At 39.7% G+C, this 24723-nt stretch overlaps 2 protein-coding genes across 5 annotated transcripts in view; both read left to right on the top strand.

Annotated features, from left to right (window-relative positions):
- Positions 1-17514, top strand: part of E2F3 (E2F transcription factor 3) — a 40890-nt gene extending 23376 nt beyond the window's left edge. Inside the window, exons 2-7 of one of the 2 annotated variants that reach the window (XM_079300476.1) lie at positions 6083-6194; positions 8591-8810; positions 9402-9562; positions 11957-12069; positions 14369-14504; positions 15208-17514. In XM_079300476.1, the coding sequence (XP_079156602.1) occupies positions 6083-6194; positions 8591-8810; positions 9402-9562; positions 11957-12069; positions 14369-14504; positions 15208-15473 (1008 nt within the window). In that variant the 3' untranslated portion in view covers positions 15474-17514. Of the gene's footprint in view, positions 1-6082; positions 6195-8590; positions 8811-9401; positions 9563-11956; positions 12070-14365; positions 14505-15207 lie in introns of both variants that reach the window. The other variant, XM_079300475.1, reaches the window with a different exon arrangement.
- A 4188-nt stretch (positions 17515-21702) lies between these two features.
- CDKAL1 (CDKAL1 threonylcarbamoyladenosine tRNA methylthiotransferase) overlaps positions 21703-24723 on the top strand; it is a 369457-nt gene continuing 366436 nt past the window's right edge. The window contains exons 1-2 of one of the 3 annotated variants that reach the window (XM_079302371.1): positions 21716-21832; positions 23461-23498. The gene's annotated coding sequence lies outside the window, so the exon portion shown is untranslated. Of the gene's footprint in view, positions 21837-22681; positions 22740-23460; positions 23499-24723 lie in introns of those variants that run through there. The other 2 variants (XM_079302372.1, XM_079302373.1) reach the window with 2 other exon arrangements.

Raw genomic sequence — 24723 nt, 5'->3', positions numbered from 1 at the left:
GCTGTTTGTCACTCAGCTAATAATCCTGATGAATAAGTGGCTTTATTTCAGACTTTTTCTGCCTTGTGTTGATTTTACAATATATTCAATTTTCAAGGTACTATTTTTATATATATCTTTTTGTATTCTTTTACCTCAGTTTTATGAATGGCTATAAGTAAAACTGAATTTTGAGGTCATGTTTTCATTAGAAGTGCCATTCCTGGTCTTGTTCCTCCGTATGAGACTGCTTGCTTTTCATAGGGAGGTAATACTTTGGGAAGACTTGAGAGGACTTACAGAACTTTCCATTTAAGGACATGCTTTGCTGTCTTTTGTGTGCAAATAGTTTAATTCCTAGCTATTTCTTTATTTCCTTTTTTTTTCCCCTTAAACCTCCTCTTAAATGTTTTATACTGTCTGAGTTTACTGAAACGAAGGGTAGTGTGGTCCAAATTACTGGTATCTGTTTGCAGACCACTGGGGTAAATATTTCTTTGTGGAAGATGGAAATCCCTCTCCCTTCCAGGAGTTTGAATTGCAAATTTATTTCCATTGAGAAATGAGGCAGTGGGTATGAAATGAGTTGTCAATCAGAGTTTGAAGGTGAGAACTCTGAAACTCCTATTGCATCTTTTTGCTGACCATGAGTGTTCCTTTGCTGTTGAGCTGACCAGCAGAGCAGAGCCCCTTCCTTGCTGAGAGCATCTCTGCTTTCCTCTCTGCACCTCTCCCTATTTTCCAGTCTTCCCGAATGTTTGCCATGCCCCCAGCTGGGTGCAGCCCTCTGGCAGACACTCATTTCTCTCCACATACCAGGGTTTGTTCATTTGAGTGTGTTCTGAATGCTCAGCCTGTATCTCTTCATTCAGTGGAGACATTTCCTTAGTATATGAATATTTCTCTGCATTCACCCCAAGGTGTCTTTTTTCCCTTCCTCTCTTGTATTCCTTCCTCATCAAGCTCCAGTTTAATTTCCCCTTTCCTGTAATATATTTGCTTTCTTCTCTGCAGCTCCTGACCTCTGGAACAGCTGTCTAGAGTTCATGCCTCCAGAACCTCAGCTTTTAAATTGTATTTTTAAGTGACTGCTGAATTTAGAAAATGTGGAAGAAAGCCTGTGCAAAGTGTGTGGGGATTGGTAAAGAACCTATGCTATGGCTTCTTGCTGCAGTCAAAATTTATCTCTGCTTGCTGGAAAGGCTTGCATCCCCTCCCTGGTAATATCAGCATTGTAGTGCCATACAGAAAAGCTGCCATTTTATCTGCCCCTAGCAATTGTAATATCTTCTGGAGACTACACCAGGCTTAGTCATCGTCCCTTGCTTAACTTGCCCATCTGCCCTAGCTCTGAGACACCCACAGCTGAGCCCTAAGACACATTTCTCTGACTTGCTGCTTCATTCACCATCAGCTATCACCTAATACAAACAGTTTATTCCTTGCCATGCTTGGTTGTTTCCAGTCTTCCTGTTTTTCCAGCCCAGTGACCATAAACTGGAGTTTCTTTTCTGCTCCTTATCCCATTGTTTTTTTGCAATAAGTTTTTATCTTCTGCCCCCATCTCAGCAGGCTTTGTCCCAGGTTACTTTAGTTCTCATTCTGAGGTCAACTTTTTTCCTTTTGTATTTAAATCAGGCTGCTGGTGCTCAAATACACCTTGAATGCTTGCTAGGGGAGCAGGGGATGTTGACAGGTCTCAGGACCTCCAAGGAGATGGGATGTGCAGAACCTGGGAGGCCCAAGAACTGTGGCAGGAGTTTGAAGTGGAATTTGGTACTTCACACTTGTAATAAAAATGTACTGACTGCACTTTTCCAAATGACTTTAAATTTAGGGTGTTGGGATAGTAGAATATGCCCAACTCAGATATTTTTCTAGCAAGTTTTATGTGCTTGCTGGAGCCTAATGGGTGCAGCAGTATTTCAGACAAAAGATTTTCAGAAGGTAGCACAGGTAATGTAATTTTTCTTAGGTCTGTCTCTTACAAACAGCACAACTAACTTGCATCCAGTAATAGCTTCAAGCTGAGAGACACATCTAGCAGGACAAATTTTAGTGTACATAGTTTGGCAAAGTTATTCTCCATGATTTTATCACTGGAAAGAATTAGAGAGTGTTTTACTGCTTCTTCCCTCAAACTTAAAAATACAATTCTCAGAGAAACTAAGGCTTTCATTGGATATGATGCAGTCCTGTGTTGACAAAATCCTGTGCTGACTCTTACCTGATGCTTGTCTGTTACAAGGTAACATTCTGATTTTTTTTTTTTTAATTTTAATTGTTTTATTTCTAATTGCTGCCAGTTTCTTTCCCCAAGAACTGAAGTTGATTGCTGTGTGACATGATAGTGAAGATGCTCAAATGTAAGTCAGATGTCCCAAGGGGCATGGGTGGGTGTCACACAGCTTTTCCTCAGCTCTCAATGCAGGCTTGTCACCCACAAAGGATAACCTGGCAGGAAAATAATTTCTGTTTTGGGGTAGGACTGAGTTACTGCTGGTGGGGACCTCTTAAACCAGCTTTCTGTGGGGTCTGATGAGGACATATCAATCAGGTGCTGACTGCACCAGGACAGCAGGAATGAAGGGAGAATGCAGAAGAAGTGGTGTCAGCAACCTGATAGACCGTGAAGTCAAAGCAGCCCATTAAAGGGAATGGGCTAAAATTCCCATCTGCACCCTTTTCACCCCTTTTTTCAATTAATTAATACTGTTCTTACTCCTTTTCTTCTCTTCTATAAGCATAACCTGCCTCCAACCCCCTCTTGAAAGTTAATCCATGAGACTGTGAGTATTGTAATGTGAATTGCATCAAGTCCTGTGCTTGAAAATACTTAGCTTGTCCTCGGAGTTTTTAAACTATTTTCTTCTAGAGACAAGTGTTCTTATGAAAGACATTCTTGTGGGTTTGCCTCTGATGTTGATTGTGGTAGCTATCTGTTGTTTTGGGTTTTTTTTTAAGGGGATTGAAGCTAAAAGGGCAAACCAACATAGGGTTCAAGGAACCTCCAGTTTTTAGTGGTCTGCAGTGAACAATGGGTTTATAGTTGTATCTATGTCAGGGATTGCTCATAGTATTGGAAGGGAAACTTGAGTTAAAACAGTTGATGCCACAATTTTTACATCTGGACCAAGGGATTAGTTAGTTATCTGGTTTAGCTTAGTGGATGCTTTCCTGTTGCTTTAGTGTCTCTTGCTGGAGTGTATCAGTTTGTGACTTACCTGTCTCATAGTCCAATGTATTTTGTGCTCCTTTCACTGTCCCCCTAAAGAATCTGACTTCCCATTTCTTCCACTCAGCTTTCAGGTCACTGAGAAATTTTTGTCCCTTTGCTTCCTATCCATCCCTGTCATTTGGGATGCTTTGTGGTGGTGTCCTTTGACTTGTTACTTCTTAGTAGGTCCCTCATACTGTGTCAGATGGTTGTGCATGTTATGATTGATCAAGTAATGCAGTAAGGACAAATAATACTAATCTGTATAAATAGTAAAAATAATAAATACAGTGCTCTAGCAAAAATAAGTGACATAAATCAAGATAAATCACTGATTCTGCTGATCAGAGATCTTTCTGAAGAGAAGCCAGAAGGCACTGTGAATAATTTTGGAGATGGGAGAGAAACTGTGAGTCACCAAGGATCTCTGGTGCAAACAAAACAGCACTAGGAAATCTTTAATCTGTAATTCATGAAAGAAGAAATAGAGAGAATATACCACTTCAGTCCTACATCTTATCAGTTATAAAGTTTGTAAAACAGGAAGGGGAAGCGAGCACTTGCTGAGTGACGTGCAATATCTGGCCTGAAATGAAACATTCCTCAGGGTTTCCTAAAATTGCCTGTCAGTAATCAGAATTTTTTAAACTCCACTAAAATATTTTGCTCTATATATCTCTCAGGTTTCCTGCTGTGCTTTGTACCCTGAAAGCCAGCTATCTTGTAGAGCTCTCCATGTCATGTGGCATTTTTTTCACTAGCCCTGCACTGTCTGTAGGTGCACCATGCTGGTGAGTCTGCCAAGAGTGTGTTGTTTGTACCAGCCCCATCACATGCAGGCAGCTTTTTGCTGCTCTGTGCAGCCAAAGGATGCTGTCTGTGTTCTCTCTGATCATTTGAAGTTCACGGGAAAAACTTACATAAGTCTTTAACCACAAAAGCAGAGGCAAAATACTGTTGTTTGTGTCTTGCAAACAAGTTGAGACAAAAAGTTTTCATGTATAATCCAAACCTAAGTTTCTCTTCTGATGAAGAGAGCTGCAAATCTCTGGATTTTGTGTCCTAAGCATTGCCCCTCCTCACACCTGGTTTTGAGATTCTCTTTTATCTTTAATTGTATCCCTTTGGCCTAGTCTTCCCACGCCCTGAATTGTTCCCTTTTCACCCCTCCTTCCTTTGCTTTTACAGTTCTCAGGGTGGAAAAACACTTACATAAAAAAAGTGTTAAATGCATTTCTCCCTGTGTAATAGCTGTAATCTTAATTTAATCCAATTACATTGGCTAAACATATTAGCTTGGTGCTTTTGTTAACACTTGACCTTTTAGAAATCTGTGTCCTTGGATTACAGTTGAACAGAGCAGAGGTGTTTCATGCTATTAGAAGCTGCTACCAGTGGTCTGCTGGGAGTGTGGTGCCTGTGTTGGTTGGAAGGATGCAGCTCAGTTTTGCCCTGTTGCCAGTGAATTTTGTGCCCTTTTGCACAGGAGGAGAGTGGCTGCTCTGCACGTGCTGTTACACCATGGGCTTGTGTGAGTTCCATGTGCTTTAACTTGCCTTTTAATAAGTTTGAGGTTTGCAAGCAGAGTCCAGCAGAAGGATGTTGTTTAGCTATCCATAAATAAATGTATATAAATTAATTTGTTTAGAGCCTTCTGTTGGTCACAGACCCAAAGTAGAGTGCATAAGACAAATCCACAATACAGAAATACCTGTCTACAGCTCCACAGCAGAATGTATTGTTTTGTCTTGGTTCTCTGAGGAGCAAGACATTATCCAGCCCTGTGGGGTGAATGTTAAAAAGTAGGCAAATAATGTACTCTGAATTACTCTACCTAACTGAATAAACAACATTCTTCAGAAACAGTTATTTGTTTAAACTTGATTAGACATAAAACTTCTTCTTTTTCCTGTATCTTCCAGGTAATGTGCTTTCTATTGTTAAGATTAACAAGTATCCCCAGGTTTAATTTCAGTAACCTGAGTGGCAGGGAAGGGTATAGAATTGTTTCCAAAGATAGTATATTGTGTTTCTGTCTAGGAATAGAATTCATATTGGTGGTGGTTTTCATTGCAGTTTGTCTGCTCGTTGCAAAGTTTGCTGGTTTCATTCACTATTTTTTGTTATTCAGGATATATACGGCTTTCCTTTGAGCTGAATGCAACATTCAGCTGATTTTCAGACATCATCTAATACTACTTTTGCTTCACCTTACTTTCATTTAGGCAGCACATATGCTAGTTAATGTGAAATGAATGTGGTGGTTATGGTTTCAATGAGGATGAGTTTTTGAGAGAAGACTTATCCAGTGCTGCTCTTGGTGTCGTGTATTTCACTGATGGGAAGTTCATAGTAGTGGAAATTATTGGTCCCCTCAAAGCCATCCTCTCAGATAGTGAAGGGAAAAATATAGCTTGCACTAGTTTTGCACAAATGTGGGTATAAGGAGTTTTTCAAAGGAAATGTAGCTTTGTAGGTTCATATATGTGGGTGCTTGAGAGGCTGTCCTTGTTTTTCTTAAATGAAACATTCTCAACTCAAGTAAGGACCAAAATCTTTAATTTGTATTCAGGAAGGTCCAGACTCGACTGAAATACACCATGCAATTGTCATTCAGCTTTTCAAATCTAAAAAAATTGCTGAATTTTCAAATAAAAACCCCATCAGCTTAGCCTTTGGGTGACATATTTAAGTCCACCTGAGGATTCCAGTAAATATTTGGATTCCATGGTGATGCACATAGGCTATGCACCTGTACTGATTGCTGGCTGTGAAAAGGTCACCACTCTGCCTTTCCTATAGTCCCAATACTGTGCTTGATAAGGTGAAATATCTTCTTAACAATCAGTCAACAAAAAAAAAAAAAAAAAAATTTTTTTTTAACAGGCAAAACGAAGGCTGGAGCTTGGAGAAAGTGGCCACCAGTATCTTGCAGAAGGACTGAAGACTCCAAAGGGGAAAGGAAGAGCTGCGACAAGAAGTCCAGATAGTCCAAAAAGTAAGGGAGCTTGTAACATGCTGTCATCAGCCTGCATTCCCTAGCTTGGAGTGTGTTTATTGCTGTCCTCACACAGATATGTATGCAGCAAACTCGACCCCCCAGCCAGGCAATGGACAGCAGGTTTGCAGCATGCAGGGGTTGCTGCAGAGCTGCTCAGAGGCTGCAGAGGCTCTGGTGCCAGGTGTGTCCCTCTGCCTGCTGGGCAGTCTGCATTCTCTCTGCCCAGGGCCTCCCCTTCAGCCAAGGACATGATGCTGGGATGCTTAGGGAGATGGATGGTGAATAGTGAAGGTGGCTTGATGGGATGGAATGCACAGTTATTAGACAAGGTTCATCAGGACAGCCTCCTCCTTCACTGCTGGAGTTAGAGCAGCTGGCTGCCAGGGCTTCTTTCCCTGGGCAGGGATTTGCAAAGAATGCTAGCTGTGCCTCAACAGTGCTGCAGATAAATCCTCTTTGTGGCATCTGAGCTGCCTTCTGTCCCTGCAGTATGCTCTGGATACTGCCACTGCTCTAATTTTTGCACATCTGCATAGCCTTGGGCGATGGGCTTCTTGCAGCAGAAGCTGGTGGCTCTAGCCTTGCTGTCTTGTTTGGGGGGGTTTCAGCAGGAGAGTTAGGCTGGTAGAGGGAGCCAGATGGGGCAAGGAGAGGACTGGGGCAGCAGTGGTGGTGATGTCAGGGCAAGAGATGCCAAGGGCTCCTTCCTCACCAGTCTGCTGGTTTCTGTTGAGACAGATAGGAAAGGTGAAATTAGTTGAACATACAAACTTAAAAGCATAGGAGTTAAGCAACCACAGTAGATTTAATTAAACTAAACTTCGTTAAACTGAATGAAGCCTATTTTAAATGGAAGTGGATTCTTGTAGAAATTCAGTACTGTTTGGTGCACAGAATGCTGCTGCAGCATTGATAAGCCTGTACAGAGAATTTGGTTATGATGAGGAGCACAAGCCATTTTAGATGGGAGTACAGTCACTTCTTGCCATTAGCATTCTGATTCCCGCACTCTTTTCTAGACCCTTAACAAAACCCAGACAAACCAACCACCCTTGCTCTAAATCCACAAGGTCATGTAAGTGATGTGAATGACATTTAGATGAGATGTTGGGAAGAAATTCTCTCCTCACAGGGTGGTAAGGCACTGGAACAGGTTGCCCAGAGAAGCTGTGGATGCCTCATCCCTGGAAGTGTTTCAAGGCCAGGCTGGAAGGGGCTCTGAGCAATCTGGTCTAGTGGGAGGTGTCCCTATCCATGGCAGGGAGGGTGGAACTAGATGATCTTTAAGTTCCACTTCCAACTCAGGCCTTTCTATGAATATTCTTCCATTTCCAGACAAGCCCTGAATCTACCCAAAGAAATGCAGCTAGCTGGTTCTCTTAGCAAAGATGCAACATCTTGGTTTTCATTGAAAACCTTTTGTATTCTTAAAAATATTTCAGGGTTATCTGAAATTTCAGTCTTGGGTGGGATTTTCAGTTTTGACTGACTTCTGCAGTTTAATGTATGACTTGACCCTTGAAAATATGGAAAAGGCCACCAAATCAGCCCAAGTTTCATCCTGCATAATACTGGAAGCAAAGGAAGGTTTGAGATGTACCAGCCCAGCAGAGTTGTAATAATGGCTGGCACATTTCCCTTGACAGAAAGGCCTGGAGCACTTAGAATTAGAAATCATACTGATCCAAGTATTTAAACTTTTAAAAGCCCATCTGTTCAGTATATTGCATGTATTTGTGCATGGAAACCATGAATTGGTCCAAGCCATTTGCTGACTTCTAATTTAGAAGATATGGATACTCTCTCCCAGTTTGAGCATTGCTTGGTTATAGAGAAGTGATGATTATAAATTGTATTTTTCATCAATCTCCGCTAATTCACTTGAGTTTTCTCAAGCTGTGGAGTCTGACACTGATGGAATCTGTCATTTTGTTCACCCACTGAAGTGCACCTAAGTCCTGCTTAATTGCATATGAAGCACTTATCTCACATGAGGGGAAAATCAAACCCTGATGAAAGCTGGCTATCAGTCTGATGAAGGAGAGTCACAGGGGATTTTTTAGGTTTGCTGCCAGGATAAATAGATACTAAAAATACTATTATGAATTCACATAGTAAAAGCCTAAGCAGAATATTGCTATATGTATCTGTCAGACTGGAAAAAATTACTGGAAAAATTTGCATTTTAAAAAAACGTATATATTTGCTCATGTACCTGTGACTTTTGGAAAAGTACATGTTGAAATACAAATACTTGTGTCTTAATGCAGAGGTATGAGAGATTTCTTTAGTTAAAATGAAAGAAGTAACTGTAATATATGTAATTTCATTTTTGGTTGCTGCTTTCAGAACCAAAATGAGAAAAAAACTTTCTTTTTCCTTTTCCTTCCAAGCTCCAAAATCTCCTTCAGAAAAGACTCGGTATGATACATCCCTTGGCCTTCTTACAAAGAAGTTCATTCAGTTGCTGAGCCAATCTCCTGATGGGGTCCTAGATTTGAACAGAGCAGCAGAGGTCCTCAAGGTGCAAAAAAGGAGGATTTACGATATCACCAATGTACTGGAAGGCATCCATCTCATTAAGAAAAAATCCAAAAACAACATTCAGTGGATGTAAGTATTCATTATCCTTTTCCATCCCTGCTGGCTGATTTCACTATCATAGGGCAGCAGTGTTTTCCTTCTCTTACCTTTCATTCTAACACTTTGCTCCAAGCAATCATCCAAAATGCCTTCCACCAGGATAAAGTCCTATTTTTCTGTTAAGAAAAGTTTATAAAAAGCATTTATCAGGGAAATTAGTAACCGGCATTTTGTTTGAAAACTGGATTAATTAATTTACTTCTGCATGTGGAGTAAGTTTTAAATATGTGTCTCTACCTACTGCCTTCCTTGTTTTGGTTTTTTTTTTTTGGGTTTTTTTTTTTTTTTTTTTTTGAGCTGTCGTTAGAAACAAGATTTTGGAAGTAGTTAGAAATATTCAACTCTTGCATCTTGGTGGGAGTTCCAAAATGTGTTGTTGTGATAAAAAGATGCTTTTTCTGGAAAGCATCATTTATGTTGACTGGCTAGGGGTGGGTTTAGGGAGAAAGGACTAAGAACCTGATCTGCAGTGTAAAATCCTGTCTCTCTCTCCCCTTTGCCATGGTGTAGGGCCAAGTGTTCCAGAAGCTGACGGGGTGTCTTCCTTCTCTGTGTCTGCAGGGGCTGCAGTCTGTCAGAGGACGGGGGGATGCTAGCACAGCGCCAGGGCCTCACAAAGGAGGTGACTGAACTGACTCAGGAAGAGAAGAAGCTGGATGAGCTAATCCAAAGCTGCACCCTGGACCTCAAGCTGCTAACGGAGGACTCAGAGAATCAGAGATATCCTTTTTCCCAAAGGTGCTCAGCCTCCTTGCTGTGCCCTGTAATACTAGGAGACTTCCCCTGTGTGATGTCATGGAAAGAAGCTTCAAGGAGTTGGAGAGGTTTTGATGTAGTTTGATATAAAAGCTACTTAAGAAGCTTGAACCTGGAATGTTTCTGGAATGTGGAAAAAAAAAAAAAAAAAAGAGATGATACACGGAGGAGACTGTTAACATTTGTGTTCACATAGAGTAGAAACAAGAGCCTTTACTGATTAATGAGTGACAATATCCAAATAGCCCTGTGGTTTTTTTTCAAACCTAGAGAAAACCACAGTTTTATGTGTTCAGAAATTATAAAGGCATGAAGAGATAAGGTAACAGACTTGTTTAGTCATTAATTTTTGTTTATTTCACTTTAAACTGATATATATATATAAATTACAGAGAGGAAAACAAAGTTCAGATTTGGGTTAATCTGAAACTTGCAACAAAGTTGCAGATTCCTCTGGTTAGAGAATCTATAATAAAATACAGGTAAAATTTTTATGAGCTCTCAAAATACCTTAGTAAATTGCATAAGGTTCATATGACTTATTTTGGCTGTTTATGCCCTTTGTAATTAACCAGTAGTAATTTTTCTTAGATTTCCCACCTATTAGCAACATTTGAAAGCATTTTATTAAATGCTGATGTGAAAATTTATTACTATACATAATAAGCAGTGTTTAAAAAGAGCATCTAATAAAGTGGATTTATCCTCTGTTCTGAAGGACAGGAAGTGACTATGGGAGTACCAGTAAAAAGTACTTGAACTAAGTGGACATGGTCCTTTGAATGGGTTTCACAGACATTTTGGTGTAGCTAAAGATCACCAAGTGGCATGAGGGGTAGGATTAGCACTACCTTCAGCCAAGAGCATAATCATTGAAAAGACACAAGCAAGACAAAACTGAACAGGACAATTCTCAATTTTTGTAGCACTGAATCCTGTGGGGATGAACTCTGCCTTTGCAAACCTTACTTAATGAGTGATAAAAGCCATTTGAGTGACAGACCTGTCACTTTGCATCTTGACCCGTTTGATCCAAGATAGATGCAAGATGTATTGGAGCTTGGGCAGCCTGTTTTGCTGTACTGCTCAGCAACAACACACATTCACACCCCCAGAAAGTATAATAAATCAGACTTTTTATTTCTCTGGCATAAACGTTATGCCAGGTACCTCACAGATGACAAAACTAAAGAGCTGAAGCTGTGTGCATGTGGTCATGGCCATTTCACAGTTCTTTTCACACCCAAAAGCACTTTGACATGTCAGTTACATGAATTAGTATGTGAAGCTTCACTATTAGTAACCTCCAAAACACTGGCATTTTGACAAATACATGTAGAACAGAAAAATATTCATATTTATTCTGTGCTTATGCAGAAATTGACATTCTGCACTCTACAGGTTTAAAGTGGCTGTTTTGACAGGCTTTAAAAATAATTTTGTATAATACCAATGAATATATAAATATATGAATGTTGCATAAATGTTTATATATTTATATATATTTTATATATGTACTATGTATTAAATATTTATGTTTGCAAAGACCCTCACATTTAAACTGAAATTAGGATTTCTGTCATCCTTGAGAACAGAGGATTCCAGGGAGACCCTATAGCACCTTTTAGTACCTAAAGGGGGTCTGTGGGAGAGCTGGAGATGGAGTTTTTATAAGGACATGTAGTGACAGAACAAGGGGAAATGGCTTTAAACTGAAAGAATGTGGGTTTAGATTAAATGTTAGACAGAAATTCTTTATGGTAAGGGTTGTGGGACACTGGGACAGGTTGCCCAGAGAAGCTGTGGATGCCTCATCCCTGGAAGTGCTCCAGGCCAGCTTGGATGGGGGTCTGGGCAGCCTGGTATAGTGAAAGCTGTCCCTGCCCGTGGCAGAGGGGTTGGAACTAAATGATCTTTTATGGTCCTTTCCAGCCCAAACCATTCTATGATTCCATGACACTGTGCATGCACTTCTATAGCATGCATCTATAAATTCCTATACGCCTTTTCAGTGATGTTCAGCTCTCTGCATTTTGATGGCAAGTGCATAAAAATTTTTGCATCGTCGAGTCTGTGAGTAATTTCAGTTTGTTGAACCTTATGTGGTTTCCTGCATAAAGAGGAGTAGAGAAGCACTCAGCACAGAGAATCCCTTTTGTTCACTGAGTAGTGGCCCCAGCTGTTACATCAAAGGAAAGTTCTCATAGGGCTTTGTGGCATTCACAGTGTAGAGAGCAGAAAACCTTGGGCTAAGAGCTATGTTGCATGAGAAAATGGAAAAATAATTCAAAGACTTCTGCCTCTTCTAGCAGTCTTGAGTGTATTTCCTGGGATGGAAAATTCCTTAACAGAGATTACATTAGCTTATGTGACATATCAAGATATTCGAAAAATTAGTGGCCTTAAAGACCAAACTGTTATAGTTGTGAAAGCTCCTCCAGAAACAAGACTTGAAGTGCCTGACCCAGTGGAGGTAAGGATGACCAGGCATTTTCTGCCATATTATAGATAATTTTTCTACAGATGCAGCATCTCCTGAGTCTTACTGTGATACGTGCCCAGGTATATACAGTCCTATATTCTTACAAATTTTAGGAATGTTTCTGTAGAAAAGGAAGGGAAAACTTTAACAATCAATCTACACAGAACAATCATTATTTGTTCCTTTTCACTCTCTTTTAGATTTCTTCAGAGTATTCCACACTATTTACAGATACTTTATTTTGCTGTGCTTTATGAAGAGAAAAAAAATCTTTCTTGACAATTGAAATTTCCTTGATTTGTAACAACGTAGAATCTTTCACAAGAAATTCAGCTTTGTTATTTTAGTTAAAAAGTAAATGGATAGCCCAATGCCTTAAGCATCTTGACCACTCATATAGCTGATATCCTATATTATTGAAACGTGTCTTTGCATAGGAATTTCTTCTCTGATGTATTACAGTTATTGTAGAAATTTGTGTTTTACTCCTAGTACTCCTGGAGCACACTCTTGCCCTTTCTATTTTTAAAATCATCTTTGCTTCCTTGGCACTTTAATTCTCACTTGTGAAGAGAGGCCCAAGTATGTTGGGCAAGTGGGAGTAATTGACAGGAAGCACTGGTTTAGAGATTCAAAAAATGTACCTGATTTATTCACTCCAGGAACCACTGGAGATGGGGCTAACCCCCCAAATACTGCTACTGTTTTGTTCATACCTGTGCACTAGTCCTTCATCCCTACACTGTGCCAGAGAGCTCAGCCATACCTGCTGCCCTGTGTCCAGGAACAGATTCTGGGTTCCTTGTCACTTTTTTTCCCTAAGATTATTCTTCACTTGCTTATACCCATTATGGTTTCCATTCTTCTTTTTTTTCTTTTCTTTGGCTTTGTCCTTACATTCCCCTCTGAACCTTGTTGCAGGTTTTGGCAGGAAGAATAAATCATTTTGCTGTAATGAGAAAAGGATATATTTTATCAGTATTCATAAATATATACTGTTATTGTTGTTTGCTGCCCTGTTTCTTTCCCCTGGGCATTATGCTTTGATTTTTAATTCAGTGAAATCAGGCAGGAAGAGAGAGATGCACACAATCATTAAAATTAGTGCTTAGACCTCCCTTATCCTCTATACCCACCTTATTTAATTTTCAGCTTCAGGCAGTAAGGTCCTATTTCTTTCTGTCACATGCAATTGCATTTCAGTGTTCTTTTTTTACATACCTCAGTCACTCAATAGTACCTTCCTTCTTCAACTCCTGCTCTTCCCATCTCTTTTTTCATAATTATCTGTAGCATTGCCCTAAGTACTATTAACTGTTTTCCCTGGCAAACCCCTATTCAGTTGCTGTTCTCTGTATTTGTAAATGCTGTCTATTATGTTGCATAACTGTCAGAGCCCAAATAATAAGAGGAACATTTTGTCAAAGGGTACAAAAGGAAGTATTTTAAACAAGTCTGCAAAGAGGTACCTCATGCCTATATTTATGCTTTTTAGAAAACTATTGATGCAATACAGCAGCATCAGGTTTATTTATAATCAGAGTAATTTATGATTTTCCATCCTAATGCAAAGAGCAGCTTTGCAGGTTTTCTGTGTCTGGGTCATGTTGATGTATTGCACCAGTGTGTGACAGCTAAGAAAAAGGTAACTTCTTGCAACAAATTAGCAGCTCCTATTCAGAAGCACCATCAAAATCACTGCCTTGAGGGGGCAGAAGGACTTACATAAGTAATTTGGGTGAAAAAAATGGCATCTGGTTTGGGGCTCTTTTGTTATTTGGAAATGTTGCCTGATGAATAGGTGAACTTATATTTAGATATTTGAGTTCAGTTGAGTAAGTGCTGAAGGCTTTTGGGAGAGTGGGAAGGATGTTTTGGCATCTTTTTAAAGCAGAAACATTTGCAGAAATGCATCCAATATTATTGTTATGAATAATAATAAAACCCGTGACTTGCATCCCACAGTTCAATTCCATGAGGATGCTCCAGGCTATTGTGGTTATAAGAAAATGTTCAGAGTTTAATCCTTGATACCTCCCTCCTTATGATATGACATGTAAAATGGTGGAATTTTTGAGATTTGTGCACTATAGTGGGAAAAGCTGTTATGTTCTGGTCTGCAAGATACATAAGCCAACCTTTCACATCCTGGAAAAAAAAAACAAGGCTGGGTGTTTTTCTCGGGTTCTTTTGATTGTCAGATACAACATAGTAAGAATTTACTCAGTATCATCAATGTTCTGTTGTGTTCATTGGTGTGACACCATTCTGATGTTTGTTTTGTTAGCAGAGTGCATTGATACATTTATCTAGTACTCAAGGACCTATTGAAGTTTATCTGTGCCCAGAAGAAAATGATGCCCTCAGTCCAATGAAAACTTACAGTCAGGACCACAATGGGAATATTTCCAAAACCATTTCCAAAGGTAAAATTCTTTCTTTGCCATACTAATGGCCTTTTTTCAAGCTCACATTCAAGGTTTCACTCTGGACTTTGGATTTCCAGCTCTTTTTCTTTGGCTTTATTTTTCTAAGAGGTTAAAAGCTAAGGTGTCAATTTTTCACTATGTGTTTCTGGTTTATGCAGTTGGAAATAAGTTTTCCTTTGCATCATTTGTTTAAAGTAAGTTTCCTATTTGCATATCGTATGTAACTAAAGTCTGTCTAATACTGAAGAAAAAACCAATCTTGTTCCTTTTAAGTTTTCAAGTAAGACAGTAGCAGTAAAGATCCATCTCAACACAAGAGGCAGAAATCTCTGTGTATGGGTAAATGTGAAGCTACATTGCTTCACTGATGACATCTGGTACCTAGAAAATTCTCCGTTTTGACTGTGAGCTTCACTGAAAAATGGGCATCTCACTATGTTTGGTTTATTTCTCAATTGTTTAAATCTTGTAAGGTAACTTTTAATAGAAAAGTCAGAGATGATAGCAACATGATCATTTCTGAGAACCCCTTTGTAACATATCAAAAACAAGCTAGAAATTATATGGAGGCCATTTTTTAATTGTTGAGATGTTGCTTTATGAAAGGCATGCAGTGGTTGCTTTGATCTGTGTCTGATATTTCTATTGAGATTAAATGTGGCATCTTTTTTTTTTTTTTTTCCTCTCTCTCCTGTCACAGAAGTGGCTTCTGCTAACTCAGGACAAGGTGACTGCTCAGTAAATATGGCAACAATCTCTCCATTGGCTTCTCCAGCGAACCTTCTACAGCAGACCGAGGACCAAATTCCCTCAAACTTTGAAGGACCATTTGTGAATTTATTGCCTCCTCTGCTTCAGGAAGATTATTTGCTGAGCCTTGGGGATGAAGAAGGCATCAGTGACCTCTTTGATGCTTATGATTTAGAGAAACTTCCTTCACTGATGGATGAATTTATATACAGCTGATTGTCTTAAGTGCTGTCCATATCTAAACTATGTTTTTAATGGAATCAAAAAACCTGCCGTCATTCAGACTTGTCCTCTACTTACCATAAAATAGCGTTATTCAATAAACTAGGCTCCTGAACAGTGCTGATATTTTAAATGAATACTCCCTATAATACCATAAGAAACAACAGAGGGCTTTTACAGCAGAGCCTTCTCCTTGACCCTGAGCTCCAGTGCCTTGCGAGTCAGCAGGTGCAAGCAGGTGACAGTAGGAGTTTTGTCTCCACATTCCCCCAGTCTCTGCTTTCCTTGACAAGTGGGCTTATGGAGAAGGGCTTCATGAACTGGTCTAGTCCTAAATAACAATTTTGTAATAGTATTTCAGGTCGTGCCTTCTGCAGAGAATGCATGTCTTTTGAGTGTCACAACATGGATTGTACATGCAGTGAACGTAAATATGAAGTAATGCAAAAGAGTGGAATGGGATTCTTCAGCTACTTGTGGGAATGTTTAAATTGCTGTCATAATGCTCATTTTGAGCTGTGTATATGTCTCATTATGAGGTCAAATACTTATGTCCTTAAAAGCTTTTAATGAAAAGAAAATACACTGTAAATGTAGTGTATATTGCAGATATTGAAAAGTATAAAGTTCTGCCACTTCTCGTAGTAATCGCAGATTTTCAAAAATGCTTGTGTGTGTGCGCGTGCGTGTGTGAAAGTAGTTTTTGTTGGTTGGTTTTTTTTAAACTAGAACGAAGATGCACAGTTCAATTTTACTGCCCCCAGTGTGCATTAGAACTGGTACAGGAATTTTTGTGGTACTAAGTGGGGCTTCATGTTAAGTGCCTACTAGAGATGCACTGTGGGTTTTTCCCTCTATGGAAAACACTTATGCCAAGCTTTGTTTGTTCAATATATCATATTTATCTCAGTGGGTTAGCTTCCTCTGCTTACAGCTTTTTATAATTCTCTTCGCCAGCAAAATGGAACTAATTTTTTCCAAAGTACATAACTGTAAGTACCACATCAACTGAATTGCATTTATTTTTTGAAGATCTTTGCTAGTATAGTATAGTACCAATATTTATTTTTTTGAACGTCAGAGGAATTCTAAGAAGTCTTAAATAATTTTGTTTTTCTTGAGTGTAAAATATTTTGCCATGTTCTGGGCTAAATTAATGTAATGTTGATTAGATGATGCCCATATAATCTTTTTGTTTGCATTACAGTTGTGCTTATCTGACATAACTCAGAAAATTAGTACTATTTGTACTGTAGTAGAATATTATGTATGCAGGTTTTCTGGTACCATTGAGTTGCTGCTATGAAAGCTCACACACGAAAAGGCAAGAAGTCACAGTACTAATGAGGAAACTGTATGACTGTGTGGGTTTTGGAATATAACAAATGTATAAAGGGCAACACATAAAGAACTGTTAAACAGTGTTAAGTGTGTGTTTATATGTACAAATGTTTGCATAGATCATTCAGCAGTTGTATTTAATTTGATATATGTTCTCAACTCACACTTTAGTTATCTAGCAGTTTTGTACAATAGAATTAATTTGTAAACACTGCCAGAGTATTTTCTAGCTGGTTTGTAATTTTTTAAGAGTTTTTTTAGATGTGGATCTGTAAATAAAATTGTAGTATTTAAAGTTTTCGTCTTGTGGAAGAGGAAAATAAAAGTTGTGTGAGCATGAAGATTTGTAAGACAAAGGGGCACTTTTTGAGGGAAGAGCAAATGAAGACTAACACAGACCATCTTCTTTTTGTACAAATTAAACACTTGTCCCAATGTGTGTGGGCAAAATACTAATCTAATTTAGCTTTGCATTGTATGCTAGTTTAAAAAAAAAAAAAAGCAAACCTCTGTAAAATACTGTAAAAAAAAAAGGAAAAAACCAACAAAAAAGCTTTTATGGTGAGTTTTGTAAATAGATTTATTAAAGGGTGACATGTTCTCTAGCTGTGATCTTACCACTTCAAATGGATGTAATTTGAATAAATTTTGTATGGTAATGAATCAATAAAAATGAAATTTTTTAAAGACTTTAGATTTGTATACAGCTATTTAAATTTTTTTACTCTGGGTGCCGGTCATACTGTTCTTAAAACCTGTTACTGTTTTCGTTATTAGTGAAAACACTCATTTGACACCAGATAGTTTTAATCCCATTTTTTTATGATGCCAACAACAAGTTCAGTGGGTTTTTTTAAGCAAGAGTGAAACAAGAATAAAAGACATCTGTTAAGAGACACAGCAGGTGATCCAGATAATACAAGTTGGGATAATACAAGTTTTATTTTTATTTATTCCCTCTCCTCATGAATTAGGAGGAGAGTCCTTGCAAGCTTCATAGAAATGGTGTTTTTGTAGGATTAAATCACATGAAAGCAATAGTTGAAGATCTTAACCTGCCTACTGATAATTCTCCAGAAGTTTCATAATAGTAGCTTTCAAAAGAAGTGTTTTCCTGAGTCACTTCCAACAGTCCCTTGTGCCAGACCTTTATTTATGAACTTGTACTTCTTTTCTGGTATTGATGCTGCACCTTTTTAGATATACAGCCATCCATCAACTGCAAAAAAAGGAAAAAATCATCAAGATAATAAAATCACAGTAATATGGTGGATTGCTTAAATATTGTACCTTAAATATTGCTTAAATATTGTACACAGCAAGTAATTTGTGTCCTGTCAACTTCCTGCACACTAGGAGAAGACTATTATTTTCTCTGTGCACCTGAACATATTCAAGCATCATTCAAACACAGCAGTACTGAAAGGAAGATTACAAAGGTTCTTTCTATATTCTTAATAAATAATAAAGCAGGGCTAGATGAGTGTCTTCTCTGGACTCCTTTCAAAGCAAAGGTGGCAATAAATACCTGCTGTACCTCCCTATTCTCAGTTCTTCTATTCTCCAGTTGCCATAAGCACTTTTTTTATTTGCCCCTAGAATCAATAGCAGTACTGATTACTAGTTTTTGTGTCATTTCCCCCCTCTTCTTCCTTCTGCTTTCTCTATCTTTACAAGATTGGGATGTGCTGAGATGCAGGATAAAAAAATCAGCCAGTTAAAATACTTATTCCTGCTCTTCCTGGCTAGGATGGTGTACCTCAACATTATTCAGTGTACAAGTTCCAGGGTGGTTTTATTGGGGCCTGTACATGCTGCATTCCTTGGCTGCCAGCAGATGGAAAAGATTTTGGAAAAATCTGTCAGCACAGCCTAAATGATAGGCAACTATTTATTCCTTTACACACAGGAAAGGAGTTTGAGGGGAAAAAAAAAAAAAAAAAAAAAAAAAGGTTAATACCCTGGAACCTACAGTAAGAACTCATCTACCTATAAATGACAAGAAACTCACTATATTCCTTTTGACTTATACTTGAAAGAATAAATTAAACCTTGCTCTTGATGAACATTTTTATTGTAGAAAAAATGAAGGATATGAGGTCTTTTCTGTAGCATGACACGGCTATATGTTTTCAAAGCACCACATTTATTCTGTGTCTTTTTTTGGGCCCCTGTTTGAAACAGAGTTAATGCACGATGCTTTGTGTTCCTGCAGCCAACAATTCCCGACACTAAGTGAACCATGAGCTTGTATAGCAAAGTCAATGGAGTGATACTAACCAAAGCATAAACAAGCAGAATTCATCTCCCCATTCTGCTTTTCTTGCTGGAGTAAGATCTCCCTGGATATTACTCTACAGCTAAGAAATGATCAGAAGAATGCTTGGCCTTTATTAAGTCTGGGAGTTTCTTTACCCACTATTTTTTTTCTAAACCTTGACAGGAAGAAAGTGTCATATATAACAGGAAAAAATGGGTTATTACCAGTTCTGAGTACTGAATGTTGCTCACAAATGACCAGCCACATTGTCCTAAATTTCAAGAACAGAGGAAAAAAACAAACTAATTTCTTGTATCTGTTTTAGGACTTTTTTTCTGAATACCTTCCCACCCATTTCCACCCAGAACTGGTGTTAGTTATCAGAAAATACTGTTTCCATATAAAAATTGAGCCCTTACCTCCCTGGCTGTTTTCCTTCCCTAAGGATGTACATTGAAATGCTCTAAACCCACTAAGGATGTATCTTCTACTAACCAGACCTGAAACTGAGATTTGGATTTTAATTTCCCAGTAGTTTTTGTATTTTTCCAACTACCTACTCCTGCAAATCCTATGACTTCAGTTGGTATCCCAGCCTGAGGCTCATGTCTGAATCTGCCAGCCCTGAAGAGTAGGAAGCAAGGTGTGCAGGCACCTTGGAAAGGCTGTAACATAAAGCTCTTCCTTGGACACTCAGGGAACTGGAGCATGCATGCTGCCAGCCCAGAGAAGCACTCCCAGCCACTGTCACATAAAAAGCAGTTTGCCCAGGTAGATGTGGATAAACTTTCTGCCTCCATCTGGAGGCGGTAGGGAATTGTCTGGTCCCTTCCCTCCCTGCTGTGCTACCTGCTCTCTGTTCATTTGTTACTGTGAACGTGCTACAAAGCTGTTTGGGTTTGTCGGCTTCCAAAGCACTGGGAGAGAGCCTCCCAGTTTGTGGTTACATGCTAGCTACAGCAGGGCTGTGCTGGCACCAGGGCTGCTTGATACTATGAATTCTTGGCAGCGGGACAAAGTAAAGGCTCTGCCGGATCATGCTGGAAGTGATCAGCGTGGCCTATTTATGTCACTAGGTACGGGGCTCCTGGGTTATTCCTGCCTGGGAGCTGCTCTTGGAGATCACTGCCTCCCCTTAATGACTAGATCTCGTCGGTGTTGGCCAATTGGAGATTTTTGTTGTGTTTTGCAGGCTGTGCTTTGCTCTTTTGGTCAGCTGTAAGCCAGCACTGGTGTGTGCCCAGTTGGATTTAACCAAAGCAGGAATACTTGGATGCTGGGGAATGCTGTGAGTGAGTGCAGTGCAGTGCTCCCAGAACAGAGAAGATGAATTCAAGGGCTGCACGTGAAATAGTCTGAGCATGGGAAACTGAAAAGAAAAAAGGAAAAGAATAGCTAACCTTATCAGGCAGCAGTTAAAATGCAGATTGGGGGATATAGATACCATTACTACTGATCTATTAAAGATTTCTTACTCCATAGGAGAAGGTCCGAAATAGAACAGCGTGGTCACACATTTTGAAATATTTTTCACCATTCTCTCCTGGGCTAAAAATGCCACAAAGGTAACAAATTACACATCACACAGTGTCTCACTGAGAGCATCTCTGGAAAGTACTTGTCTGCCTAAACAAAGACCAAACCAGGAAGGCAAATATATCTTCAACTGTAACAATGACTCTATCATGAGACCGGGGTGATATTAATAGTGCTCAGTCCTGCTCAGAATGATTTGTTCTTAAAGACTGATTTAAGTGAAGTGCTTATTTCTTTCTGACCCAGTTCTCTTCTTTAAATATCTCCTGTTTCTTTGTTCATGTTTTCTTTTTCTCCCCATTTTTTTTTTCTTCCTGTGAGCATGTGTCAGATAAGCATTATATAAAATAAGCACGAGTTTGTAAGAAAAAGGAGAGGGAGATGCTATTCATAATTAGACGTTGCCACATTTTATCTGTGAGTGGACCGACAGACCTATTATGGAATACACCCAGGGTTTTCATTCTCTTTCCCTCCAGATCCAGGGAGACTATAATCTGCTTTTTAAAGAATAAACTGATTCCAAAGGCTCCTTCTAAAGAGGGAAACCTAATGTTTGAAATGCAACAACAGGAAATGGTGACTTTTACATTCCAAAGCTGACTACCTCAAAATAGAATATATTAAAGATACAGTATGAACAATCGTTTTGGGTTCACTGTGTATATTAAAGCCACAGCAATGGTAATAGGCTCACTCTCTACAACGCTTTGATCACCAAGGACACTGCACACTTAATCTGCTCAGAGCTTTAGCTTCTGCCATCCAATAGCCACACTGGTGTTTTACTGGATATCAATCAGGAAAGTGTGGGGGAAAACAGTGCCAGGAACCTCAGCCATCTGACAATAAATACTTTGACCAATATCGTTTGCACTATTAAGCAAAGTTGCTACTAGCATTGCTTTTTGAGGAAATTAACAATGAAAAATAATAATAAAGAAAGAGCGTTGTGGCCAGAAGAGAATTGAGTAGCTCATCACGCATCTGGATCAGATACATCAGCATCGCAAGCGCTCTGACTGGATAGATATTGCTGGGATTGCTATTTTCCCGTTAAAACCAAGCCGGTGTCCGTGACACCGCGCTCTCAGAGGCGAAGCGGCGGCGCCGCGTCCTCCGCGCTGTTCTGGCCTCTGCCGGCCGCCGTCGTGGCGCCGCTGCGCGCGCGGGGCCTCGGGGCGGGGCGCGATGGCGGAGCCCGGGTGAGGCGCGGGTGAGTGTCGGGCTGGGCCTCGCTCCCCTTCCCTTCCTTCTGCTCCCCTTCTCTCCCGTCCCGTCCTTCCCTTCCCTGTCTGGCTGGGGCGGGCTGGCCGAGCTCCCCTTCTCCTGCCCGCGCCATGTTCCCGTCCCCCGTGGGGCCTTCCCAGGGCTCCGCGCTAACGTCGGGAGGAGGAGACGAGCGTCCTGGCGGGAATCTGCGCAGGGGTCGGGAGATGGGGCCGGGATGCGGCTGGGATGGGGACCCTTAGCAGGCTGGAAGCCGGGCAGGGGCCGAGCCCCGGCGGGACCCGGCATGTGCCTGGTGCAGGCGGCGGCCCGGCTGCCCATGGGCCGGACTTGTGTGTGTGCGCTTATACATATATATACGTATTGTTTATATATTTATGTATATGAGGAGAGGCTGCGGGAGCTGGGTCTGTTTAGTCTGGAGAACAGAATGGTGAGAGGTGGTCTCGTTAATGCATGTAAATATACAGAGGCGGGTGCCAGACCCTTCAGGAGCCCAGTGACAGGAGGAGCAGCGGCCGTGAGGTAAAACGCAGGCAGTTTCACTTTAGCAGGAAAACAACTTCACTCTGGGGGCGGCAGAGCACTGGAACAGGCTGCCCAGGGAGGTTGTGGCGTCTCCCCCTCTGGAGACATTCAAAACCCACGCCGACACATTCCATTGTAACCTGCTCCAGCTTGGCAGGGCGGGATGATCTCTGGAAGTCTCTTCCCAACGCTGATTCCATCGTTCTGTGATATGTACACCTATATAGACACACACACACATACCTGTATATTTTAAGCTCGGTCTCACTGCTACAGTTTTATTCTGCTCTGTGTGAGGCCGAGACATTGTTGGTAAATAGCTGAGAAGATCGATCCTCTTCCACCTGGATGGAAGTCTTCCACTTGTATGTGAGAGGAGATTGAGGAGGGGTGTCCAACCACTGGCACAAGGGAAGTTTTGTTTGTGACAAGTTGCTAAAACAACTCTAGTTTTTTATTTGCTTGCTAACAATTTTTTAAAGAAAAATTTACGGTTTTGTAGGTGCACATTGGCTGTATGAGAAGAATACATTAGCTTCTAATTTTGTTATTGCCTCTTATTTCAGTCAATCTACCAGAATAGCTGCAGGAATCAGTCTTTATTTTTTTTTTGTTCTTGTGAAGGAGATCTCATGCATGCATATGGAACTAGTGCACATACCAAGTAATCAGTTTTAAAATAACTTCACAGTGTTTTAATTAAAAAAAAAAAAGTGAATGACTTAAACTAAAATTTACTGTTAATCTTTCTCCCTTCTTCCATTCAAAATTTTAAACTGATTCAAGATCTGGAGGAAGTCTGAGATAACTTAAATACATCTGACTTTGACAAAAAAAAAGACATTATAGAAGAAGGATAAACAGAACAGTTCCCCTGCAGAGGAGACAGGGAAAACGTGGGAACTCTTCCACCTTGCCAGCCAGTGCATGTACCTGATCCAAACTGAGCAAGGAATGTATTTCTGCAAAGGGAGGATGAGTGCTTGTTGGACAGTAACATGAATTTGTGGTTTTCTGTCTGCTACTTCTGCTTGTTCATGCCATGTCTTTTTTTATTTTCCTCCTCCTTACCCCCCCACCCCCCAGGTTTACTGTACAAGAGGATTTAGACCTTTCTTAAAAAGGTAGGAGTTTTAGTTTGGCTATTCTTTCTTCTGTGGGTCACTGAAATAAGCTAAGTTTATTAGTTTTTCCATCTGCCCCATTACATTGGATATTTTTCTGTAAGAGAGAAAAAACAAGTCAAAACTTATTCTTCCATTCCAGATATTGATTTGATAACTTTACCTATTTGTACATATTCTCAGTTGTATAAATTAGTGTAAGAGATGTCACCTTTCCCTCATATTCTTTATTGCTAGACTTTTCACAAATGTTTATTTTTGTTCACTTTTTGCTGCATAATTGTATAGATCCTGGGGTTTTTATTTAGAAGAATGCTAATTGCCTAAGGAGCTAAGGCAGATGCATCCTCTTTGTGACATCACTCTGTTCCTTTTTGGATTAAATGCAGATGTGTGATGGTTCAGCTTACCTGAAGTTTTATTTTGAAGTATATTTTGCAAGGTTGACTGAAGGACACATGCTGGGAAAATGCATGGGTGTTTAACTTCTTATGTTCTTCAGTAATTAATTTGCAACATCTGGAAGTGTTTTTATGCCAGTAGCAAATCTTTGGTTCCTGAAGTCTAATTTTAAGTAAATTAAAGCCTTGTTTTTTTCCTTCTTCATTGTCAGTTAGGAAAGTGTTGTATTTTCCCTGTAAACTTCCCCGATTTCCTTAGTAAACTGTTGCTTTATGTAAGACACCTGAGTTACCAATGGTTCTTCAGGCTTTCTTTTAATTAGGAGCTACAGCACAGTGTGGTGTGTAATTAATGCAGTAACTCCTTTTACAGACTTTTCTATAAATGGCTTTTTTTTTGGTTCCTGAAAACTAATCTAGATTTTCACATCTGCTGGGAGATATATATGCATGTGTTTTTCATTTCTTGGGGAAAATATAATTATTAGCAATCTTTTAATATATGATTCTAGCCAGATTGTAGAATATGTATTTTTTTATTAGTTAGGTATAGTTGTTTAACATTCTGTACCTGAAAACAGAAATTTTTATTTTACTGTCCTAGTGAATGAACTAATTCAGATAAAGGCCTGTGGGATTAGAAATTCTAGGAATAGTTCTGTTTGTTTTTAAAAGGACTGTGAAAACATATTTGGGTAGTGTCCACACACAAACAAGAGAGCCAGAATGGCCTCTGAGGCAATCACTTGGATTCTGTGTCTTTCATTCTTCTTCTGTGATGTGAGTGGAAGTACATCCATCATATAACATGAGCTCACTGTTTT

The sequence above is a fragment of the Erithacus rubecula genome (assembly GCF_903797595.1).
Source record: "Erithacus rubecula genome assembly, chromosome: 3".
NCBI classification, from domain to species: Eukaryota; Metazoa; Chordata; class Aves; order Passeriformes; family Muscicapidae; genus Erithacus; species Erithacus rubecula.
This window is presented reverse-complemented; position numbering and strand designations above follow the sequence as displayed.